Source organism: Chionomys nivalis, chromosome 1 (assembly GCF_950005125.1).
Source record: "Chionomys nivalis chromosome 1, mChiNiv1.1, whole genome shotgun sequence".
NCBI lineage: Eukaryota > Metazoa > Chordata > Mammalia > Rodentia > Cricetidae > Chionomys > Chionomys nivalis.
Genome location: NC_080086.1, coordinates 576751 through 587924, shown reverse-complemented (window position 1 = coordinate 587924; position 11174 = coordinate 576751). Strand labels below are relative to the sequence as shown.

General features: G+C 35.1%; 2 protein-coding genes across 2 annotated transcripts; both read left to right on the top strand.

Annotated features, from left to right (window-relative positions):
• The first annotated feature begins 225 nt into the window (after window positions 1-225).
• LOC130878064 (olfactory receptor 4C12-like) lies at window positions 226-6757 on the top strand. Its single transcript, XM_057775838.1, has 3 exons — window positions 226-1131; window positions 3495-3531; window positions 6744-6757. Exons 1-3 carry the CDS (start codon window positions 232-234, stop codon window positions 6755-6757), a joined length of 951 nt encoding a protein of 316 aa, XP_057631821.1. The 5' UTR covers window positions 226-231.
• Window positions 6758-8070: 1313 nt separating this feature from the next.
• LOC130877220 (olfactory receptor 4A47-like) lies at window positions 8071-9000 on the top strand. The gene has a single exon (XM_057774289.1). The coding sequence runs from the start codon at window positions 8071-8073 to the stop codon at window positions 8998-9000; it is 930 nt and encodes a 309-aa protein (XP_057630272.1).
• The last annotated feature ends 2174 nt before the right edge of the window (window positions 9001-11174 follow it).

Here is an 11174-nt window from a genome sequence, read left to right as displayed (position 1 = left end):
TATACTTGTATACAATTAAATATGATCATATTTATCTCCTTTTCCATATCCTCCTCAACAGGCTCCCTCCCAACTTTATAATTTTTTTATTACCCACTGAGTTCGTTTAGTGGTTTTTCAAATGTAGGATGGTATGGGGCCAAAAGAAACCAAAAGCAAGAACTCAGTCAGAGTTTAAATCTTGTGTCTCATTTATTTTTAGAACTTTCACCTGTCGCTTCCGTTGAATTGATGGAGAAGATGAATAATATAACAGAATTCATCCTTATCGGCTTGACTCAAAATATGCAGCTTCAGATATTTTCATTTGTTGTGTTTTTCATTGTTTATCTCCTCACCCTGGTTGGCAACATGCTTATCATCGTCACTGTCAGGAGCAGCAGGGCCCTGGGATCTCCGATGTACTTCTTTCTCTCTTTTCTGTCTCTGATTGATGGCTGCTGCTCCTCATCCATGACTCCTAAGATGCTGGCTGACTCTTTCTCTGTGAGGAAAACCATTTCTTTCAGTGGATGTATGACTCAAGTCTTTGCTGAGCATTTTTTCGGTGCTGCTGAGATCATTCTTCTCACAGTGATGGCTTATGATCGCTATGTGGCCATTTGTAAACCCCTGCACTACGCAATCATCATGAACAGATTTGTGTGTGGCCTCTTGGTGGGAGTGGCCTGGGCTGGAGGTTTTATTCATGCAACCATTCAGATCCTCTTCACGGTTTGGCTGCCTTTCTGTGGCCCCAATGTCATAGACCACTTTATGTGTGATCTGACCCCATTGTTGAAACTTGTCTGCATGGACACACATACTCTGGGTCTCTTTGTTGCTGCCAACAGTGGCTTCATCTGTCTACTAAACTTTGTACTTCTGATTATCTCTTATATAGTCATCTTAAATGCTCTGAAATCTCACAGCAAGGAGAGAAGGCGCAAAGCCCTCTCCACCTGTGTCTCTCATATCACTGTGGTCATCTTATTCTTTGTGCCTTGCATATTTGTGTATCTGCGCCCAGTAACAACCTTCTCTATTGATAAAGCTGTAGCTGTATTTTATACAATGATAGCGCCTATGTTAAACCCCTTAATTTATACCCTCAGAAATGCTGAGGTAAAAAATGCTATGAAGAAATTCTGGGTCAAAAGTTGACTTCGATGGAAAAAGAATCACATAACATAAATCATCTTTCAAATGGTATAGAGAAAAATTACTCTTAAGATTCTGAGTTTGGTGAGCACTATATGTTAAAGTGTGTCACTATAATATGTCAAACATTCTGAGGAATAATTGAACATTAAATTATGCTTATAAAAATATCCCACTTAGATTTATTCATTGTTCATTTGCTTGCCAAACTTCAGTCTGCTCTGAGAGTTGGGTTAAGGTTCTTGTTCAAGTGTATGGGCTAAGGACACAACTCTAGTAGTCTGAGGCTAGAGGGCTGTTGTTGACAGACATATCTTAATTTGTGGTAGGTTTTCCTGGGTTTAACCAAGGAAATTCCCTATATATACACTTTGAGAATTAATATACTTGCCTATTAAAATATTACACTATTAAATAATCTTAGGTTATATCTTTCATAGCAAAAACACTCCTTGCCACCTCCAACACGTGGAAGAGCTGACCTTGGGGACACGAGAAGAGAAGAGAAGAGCTAGCTTGTCCTGCCCCTCACCAAGTGTAACAATCTGGAGGTAGGTCCTGCACCTCACCCGGACAAAACAGTAGAGCTGGACTTGGTGTGAATGCAGGTTAACTGAGCCTGAGGGTGTGAGAGCAGAACTGATCTCACTCATTTCTGTCTGCTACATTGGGTGAGCTAGCTGGGGCAGTGCTGGAGAGTTGCCTGGGTGGTAACAATGAGGGGAAGGCTGGCAGGCTGACAAATTCAGCTACCACCCAGGCCCAGAACCAGGACTACAAGGTAGCCCATTCCAATACCCACCTCATCTATAAACTGCTGGAGTATGTAAAGGGCCAGATCTGCAGACCCAAAGTTACAGGATCTCCATGACACAAGGCAACAATACTGTTTAAATCACAACATACAACCTTAACATTTTTCAATAACATTTCACCATCGAGTATCTTATGTGCTTTATAAATTCTGTGAAAGTAAAGACATTGGCTACTTCATCCACTACCTTGTTTGTAATACATAAACTTGGTATAACACAAACATTTGCTAAGTAAATGATCATCAAGTCCATTTGACACTGAAGAACAAATTCATTTTAAAAAGAGATATTTGATAACTGCTTTGTTTATAACATTGATCACATTTAATTCTTGCTAATAAATAGAAATGGAGACATTAGATCAGTTTAGTATACCATCCAGGGTTCTTATTTAATTACACAGGATCATCTGTTGCAAATTTAAGTAGGAGGGGTTTATCATGTGTAACATATTGGCCTACAAAGCAACTGTAAGGCTGGAATTGCAAAGTGAAAGAACTATCAGGAATAACTTGCTGAGGTCCATTTGATAGAGTAGGTTTTCTAGAGGATGTGTTGCTGGCGCTGAGACCTTGACCCTGTGCACACAGACAGGTGTTTGAAGGTGTCTGTTTTTCTGACCCAAGGATCACTCATCTCTATAGATTCATGCAGAACCCAACTATAGGTAATTATCTCCCAAGTCACTCACATTAAAAAAAAACAAAGATAATGCAAAACAAATCTAAAACAAAACAAAAAATCACAAATTTGGACACTCTGTGTATCTGGCATGATGTAAAGAGTTCATATATTATATTGTGTTACCATAATGCCTTGTGCTACATTTTCTTTCTTACTTTTATTAGGAAGCCACTCACATGCAATCTCTAGGTTTCAGAGAATTTGTTCATTTGTTGACTCCTAACACTCTCACTGCTAAACTCTCAGTTGGTTAGACTTTAAAAGAATTGACCAGTTCACAATAACATTATTATCATTCAATGTTCATAGTTTATATTGGAGCTCACTTGTGGTGGTGTATTTCATGGCTTTGGAAAAATGTACAATGATACACATCCTCTTTCATAGCATAACACAGAGTACAGTGGTATATATCCACTATGTTAGTATTGTACAGAGTACAAAAAACACACCCACTACCATAGTTATACAGAGTACAATGGTCCATATCCACTATGATAGTATAATACAGAGTACAAATAGCAAGCACATCCACTATCATGACATCATACACAGTACAAAATACACATCATCTGTCCTAGCATCCTACAGAGTTGTTTCACTAAAGTGAACATCTCCTAAGCTACCCCAATTCACTTGCTCCTAGACTGATTACATCTGTTTATCTCTACTTCCTTCAAAGTTTTTCCTTTAAAAAATAGCAAGGAAAAGGAGTCAGGTCAGATCATCAATGGATGAATGGATAGTGAATATTGTACATACACACAATGAATTTTTATTTACCCATAAAAAATGAAATTATGAAACATTTATGAAAATGGACAGGAACTGTAATAAATATTGAAAGTGACTCAGTCTCGGAAAGACAAGGATCACATGTTCTCTCTTATATGTATGTCAAAAAAAAAGTTTCAGATATTTATATATGTGTACATGTGAGTGAACATGGGCAAATTCCAGAAAAGAGAAAGGAGTCATGAGAGCGTGGGAAAGCATACTTTAAGGGAAAATGATTAGGAAGGTTAAGGGAAACATATGGTGCAAAATTCAAAGGGGTCTAAATGATTTAAACAGGGCTTTAGGAGGTCAGGAATGGAGAAAGAAAGGAAGGTAAGGTCAAGAACAACTAAGAATTATATGGAAATGTCATCAGGAAACTTGCTAATTTGTAAACCAACTAAAAATATAAAAAACTAAAAATGCTAAAAAGTAGACTGAGACATTTCTCTTTTCATCTCCTTTCCTCTCTTCTTCCTAGTCTTGTTTTCTTTTCTTCCATTTCCTCCAATCCTTCTCCCCCTCTTCTTTGTGGCTCCCTTCTATTTTTTTTTCATTTATTTATTCCTTCAAGGCTGGAGATCGAAACCAAGGCATTGTTCTGGTGGTTTTCCAATGCTTTACTTTGCTGTATACTAAGCTTACCATAGCCTTTTACAATCATTGATCTGCCAACATATAAAAATGGTTCCCATCTCACCTATGAATTTCAGCTTAAGTATCACTTTTAAAATAATCTTTTATAATTACCTTAGTCATAGTTTACCTCACTGTTTTCTGTCATAATACTTGAATTATTGTTTTATTAGCATAAAACCAATCATAGATTATAGTTATATTTTAAAAGCTGCTTCCATCTTTATTTTAAGAGGCCACGACCTTGAAAGACAGCAAGGAGAAGCATATGCGAGAGTTTGAGGGAGTATTCCACTTTGGAGGGGAGAGATATAATTATATTATAATCTCAAAGATAGACTAAAAGACCCTAAATTTGAGAAAGAAGAATTTAAAAAAGCACAAAAAGATATAAGGACAGTGCAAATAAGATTATATTTTTTAAATTTTGTCTGTTCTGGTAACTACTATGTATCTTGCTAATCACATAGGCTTTGAAACAAAATAGAGTCTGATAATAGCTCAAACAATTCATAGATAAGAGTTAATTTCTAAAAACAAATAAATACCTAAAAGTATATACAATTATACACCAATACTTGTGCAAAACTCAAACGGCTAAGTAAAAGGAAAAAACAATTGGCTCTAACAAACCATGAAAGTGATGAAAAAATTATCTTCACTAGAAACAGTGAGCTGGGATAATATTTTAATCTTTACTGCCAATTTCCCTACAATATTTTCTGAAAATATGTTTTTTTCCTTTTTATAACCCCCTGTCTCATGTGTCTGATAAATAGGATGGAATTTTTATATATAGATGTTCTTTTAAATATTAGTGGGAAGTCACAGCAAATTTTACTAAGAGTCAGTCTTGAATACACTCCAGATGCTACATTCCATGACAAGTGCAGCTGTCAGGTATAAAAACCTCCTGTGTTCTGGGAAGAGGATTCTGCAGTCTGTAGTCGTGATCCAGACACAGAGCAAGCAAGATGCGACTACCTCACTGGAAAGGTACTGAGCCACATGGCTAACTCATACAAGAACTATGGGCTAATGTAAGCTATAAGAATTAGTAAATAAGAAGCCTCAGCTAATAATTTAAAAAAATTATAATTTTTTAAATAATTTTATAATTTAAAAAAATTTATAATTAAAAAAAAATCTCCTATGATCTTTGTTTCTGCCAGGAAGAATGTGCAGTTCTCCTTGTAACTTATATAATTGCTCAGAAACACTTTCTTTTCCTAAAACATGATTTTTCAAAAGGCATGTGAATGATTTCCTCCAGTTTCAAGTGGATGTATTTGTCAAGAGGAGAGGAGGTGGGTAAACACATGGAGGGCAGCTATTCTTTATTGAAGTTGTTAGAAAATAAGAAAGCAAAATCTTCCTTGTTGTAAAGGTTAGTGGGATCTTATTATGTGGATGCAGGATTTACCTGAATTTATGTTATTCTAACATCAAAACATTAATTTTTGTTTCCATCATGTAACTCATTTGAAGTAGTTCTACAATGTAAACAATAATTTTCTGAAATATTCAGAAGAGCAGAAAACAAGCCACATGCCTTCAAAAATATCTTCAAGAAATAATGTAACTTTTTTGACTTCTATGTGCATACCCAAATGGAAGAAGATATTTTATTGTGAAGTAAAAAGTCCCTTTCAAACTTCAAAGAAACTCTCAAAAGTTAAGAATTCAGGAATTAGTAGGGAAAACCAGACTTTCCAACTGGGTAAACTTTTCACTGAATCTTATATCAATTGAGTTGATCACAATACATCGAGAAACCTTTCGCATCCAAAAAATTACTGGGAAGATTGCATGTAACATGTAAATGAGTACAGTTTTGGAAAACCAAGGGAAATTCTTAGTGCTTGTTTCATGTCCTTAAAAGCTACAATTCCAACTTGGAAAGTAGAAGATTCATGCTGAAAAGTGATTCCTAAGCCAATACCAAGGTTCCTTTCCTTGAGCCTCTGGTGTACACCTTGTAGATAATGACTCTTTGTGTTGTCTGGAAGTCTATCTTGATCATTACAATAGCCACTTGTCAAATGCAGGTTGTATAGCATTCATTATTATTTTAGATGATGTGACCGGATTCTTGTCTCTAAAATTAGTCTATCTAAAAGAATAAATGAAGCTCGGGTCACATAAAGTGTTTGGGACAAGGAACGTCAATGGGACTTCATAAAATGATGAATAAGTAACAAGAAAACAATGAAGGAGTAAAGGAAACTTTTAGAATTGGTATTGACATGTAGAAAAGATATTATTTAACTAGAGAAAATTAGAAGGAATGGATTCATTGTGAACAATTTTAAATTTATTTTGCAAGTACTCAATGAATATATAATTATATATTGACAACAGTTTGAAAATGAAGGGAGAGAGACTACTAAAGACATACTATTTTGGAGTGATTTACACATTTATAGGTTGGGAACAGGAGGGATACCTAATACACAAAAGGGAGTTGTCAATGATCTTGCTAGACATCTGAGATTCTGTTAGTTCTGGGCCATGTATTTTGTTACATGAAATATTACAGTTTCATTGTTATCCCTTCCATATATGTATACATTAACCTTGAGGAGTTCAGAATAGGACTTTATTTTGTGACAGAGTGTTGGAACAGATAATCAAGTTAAATTCATTATGAAAGGTAACAATCCCTTATGATTTGATGACTTTATTATACAGGGAAATTTGAGTAAGCATGGTGGCCCATATTTATAACTACAAAACTTGAGAGCTGGATGCAGAAGGATTTGGAGTTCAAGGTCATTCTCAGATACATAGTAAATTTGAAGTCAATCCTAGGCTACATGAGACTCGCCATAAAGTATAAATAAATAAAAAGGTAAGAAATTTTGGTACAGGGAGAGTACCACTTGAATTCACAGTTGGTAATGGATATGCTAGGGTAGAGTACGGAAGAAGATGGTTTCCTAGTGGTCTGCTGAAGGACCCATCACTGGGTCTGCTTGGTTTTGAATTTCTAGCATGCAGGGCTCTTAGACAACAAATCCCAGTTTGTGCTCATTTTAATTTCCTTTTCTTTTTAACAGAAACTATAGCAAAAGAGCAATAATTTTGTAACTAAAAAAGTGTTGCTACAAAAGATATCTAAAGCAGTAGAAGTGGGCATTGGGAAGATGCTGGAACACTTTTGGGATTCATGAAAAAACCCTGAACTCCCTTGAAGGAAGATTCTGCTTGCTTGTAGAAGAATGGGCACGGAAAGGTGAATTTGCTGCGGGTAGAGAACTGAAAGTGGAAGCTTCAGAATGCAACCATATGCACACGCACACACCCACCCCCCACTACATCCTGAACAGAATGTTCTCAGAAGCATGGTTGGTAAGGTAGTTGTGGTTGAGGTCTCAAATAGAAATGAAAAATGTTTTTAGAAACTGGAAGTAAGGGCCTGGAGGTATGGTTCAGCCATTAAAGTCTAGGTTCACAACCAAAGTTACAATAAAACTGGAAGGTATTCATTGTTTTAAAACAAAAGATCTTTAACTAATACAGCTATTGACATATTTGTAGTTCATTCTACTTTAATATGCAAATCACCCTAGTATTCAGAATTATATTTTGTGATTTCATATATGGTGCATCTAGTCATGGAATTCCTTTCTGTTCTCTACTGCTCTCTACCTCTCCTTTAAATCCATGTAAACTTGTTTCCTCTGAGAAGTATTCCTAGAAACTGGTTTATTAGAAATCCCAATACTGTGAATCTATAGTGTGGCATAAATAAATGTTTATGTTGATGCTTATTAACCGGTCTTTATCAACTGACCCCACCATTGCATATCAAATCACTTAGGGCAGGGAACCTTGCTTTGAATGACTTGGAAATCAATATATTTATAACAGGTAACTTTACACAAACACATGTGGTATATATTTACTTAAATATATGAATAAAGGAGCACTGATTTTATCATTCTCTAAAGATATTTTCATTGTTTTGTAGGTAAAAATCTTCTCATATATGAAATCAGAACCAATAAAAAAGTAAATGGAACCAAGGAGCAATGTAACTTACTTTGTCCTCTTGGGCCTCTCAGATAATCCAAAGGTGCAGAAAGGACTTTTTGTTCTGTTCTTGCTCTCCTACATTTTGACCATGGTGGGAAATGTGCTCATTGTTATTACTGTAACTGTTAGTAACAGCCTGGGCTCACCAATGTATTTCTTCCTTGCTAGCTTGTCATTTGTGGATATCATTTATTCATCAGCCATTTCTCCCAAATTAATTTCAGATTTGTTCTTTGGTCAAAATACAATATCCTTTACATTTTGTATGACTCAGCTCTTCACAGAACACTTTTTTGGTGGATCAGAGGTCTTTCTTCTATTGGCGATGGCCTATGATCGTTATGTGGCCATCTGTAAGCCCTTGCATTATTCAACTATCATGAAGCAATGGGTTTGTGTTGTGCTGTTGATATTATCTTGGATTGGAGGATTTTTTCACTCAGTAGTTCAGCTCAGTACTATTTATGGACTCCCATTCTGTGGTCCTAATATCATTGATCATTTTATGTGTGACATGTACCCGTTATTAAAGCTTGTTTGTATTGATACTTATGTCATTGGCCTCTTAGTGATGGCTAATGGAGGACTGATTTGCACGATTGTGTTTCTGCTTTTACTCGTCTCTTATGCTGTCATCCTGTACTCTCTAAGGAACCTTAGTCAGGAAGGGAGGTGGAAAGCTCTCTCCACCTGTGGCTCTCACATCATTGTAGTTGTCTCCTTTTTTGTTCCCTGTATTTTCATGTATGCACGGCCTGCTAAAACTTTCCCCATTGATAAAATGTTGAGCGTGTTTTATACAGTCATTACCCCCATGATGAACCCCTTGATATACACTCTGAGAAACTCAGAGATGACAAGTGCTATGAAGAAGATCTGGAGAAGAAAAGTTATTTCAGGACAGAAATAAGTGAGTCTTCTTCAAGGGAGAATGTCATCTGACTGTGATGTTGTTTCCTTATGATGCATATCTTCTGAATTCTGATGTTAACTTCCTTTATTTATGAAGCATTTCTTAAAACACAAGTTAATTAAAATGGTTTGCTATTAATAAATTTCCATGCTATAACTTTCATAACATCTTGTTTATTATCATACCTTGACAGGCATAATGCGTATATAGTAGGGCACCAATGAATAAGAAGTAATGAATTAGTAAGTGAACTCTTTATGGCATTGCACTGATTTTATCTGCATTTATAGTTTACACTGCCACATCTTGTTTAATTTTTAGTTTACTTTTTACATTGATTTATTTTTATAGTAGTTAAATATTTGAATACTATTAGACTCTTGCCACTATTTGATTTCACTTACGTTATATATAGAATTTTGGGTGTCATAATTTTAGAAAATGAAAATAGAGAGTTCAATAGAAAAAGTTAGTAGAGATAAAACCTACAAAAGTGTTAAGAGTGTAAAATCAGTTTACCTATCAGTCACCTGGATGCCTCCACTCACAGACTGAACTGTGATTAAAGATTCTCCAAGTAAGAATGCTCATCATTCATGAAAAGGATGAGCCTGCAGGACACAAGCTAAGTGAAAAGCCAGAAACAGGAAGACAAATAATGCAAAAAGTTATTTCTATGTGGAATATAAAAGTCATACTTACAGGAGCAGAAACAAATAAAGGATGTCATGGGCTGATTACACAGAATATGTTGGGAATATGGGTGTTCATTATGAAGGACTAATAATTTCCAGGGTCTAAAGTATACCACAGCATATACAGTTGATCATAACTTACTGGATACTTGAAATTTTGTAAGAATGAAGATCTTGAATGTTCTTATAACAATAAAATTAAGGGAAATTTTTACCACGTAAGGGGATGGATGTGTTAATCAGCTTAATTGTGGTGAATTTTATATACTGCACATGAACTGCTCACCTCTTTAACAGTTCACCCTCTCATGTGTTTTAAATCTCTCGGCCACACATACTACTACACTTTTGGCCAGTTAAAATGCTGAATAGTTTATTTGAATGACTTTTGTTGTTAATTTTCTCTTTAGAACATAAGATCCCTGTTAATTTATCAATGCCCATGATAGTATAGATTTAGCAAACCATTTGAATGACTGCTTTATAGAAATGATTAATTGAAAACATTACAGCAACATTTTTATTGACACATTTTAAGTAGAATTTTGATAATATTTTCCTTGATGGTTTATGTATATAAGTCTTGCCTAAATATTAGAAAATGCATGTCATTTTCGAGCAATCATGCCAAGCATATTATTTGTGTTTGTTTTCTTGTTCTGATCATGGAGCCTATTAGATATGTAGTATTATTGAACTTACTTTTTACATGCACAAGTACTCTTTCACAAAGGTTCAAAACCCTCCTCCAAATTCATTATCTTGAGATACTCATGACAAATGCTGAGTTACAGAAGCCCAGCCTGTGTTCACACATGGTAGGTATGGTTACAAGTGGATGCTGGCAAGAATTTCTGACCTACCTACCTAAATTGAGAAAATTACCTTCATTTACCATATGCACTCATGATGCAGTGCAGCATGGGACTTTGGGCTCACATTTTTTATGAAGAAAATTTTAATGGGGAAATCTATGAAATGATAAGTTGTGTAGGTCACATCAATGTTATTTCTTTAAAAATTTAAATTACATTAAATCACATTTAAATTGCATCACATTAAATTACATGTCTATCATATTTGTCAAAAATACATATTCATTTTGAGAACTTTAATGGGGAAATCTATGAAATGGTAAGTTGTGTAGATCACATCAATGTTATTTCTTTAAAAATTTAAATTACATTAAATTATATTTAAATCACATTTAAGTTGTATAACATTAAATTACATGTCTATCATATTTGCCAAAAATACATATTCATTTTCCATGTGCTTATATAAATATCTTTTTAATTTTTAACTTTGTTAAAGACACAATTTTAACTGCCACAGAGATGGCTCAGCAGTCAAAGGCTCCTGCCACCGAGCCTGGTAGATCTGAATTAAATTCCTGGGACTCACACGGTAGAAAGAGAGAACTGACTGTCACACACTGTCTTCTGACCTCTCTACATAAACAATGGCACATGAGCA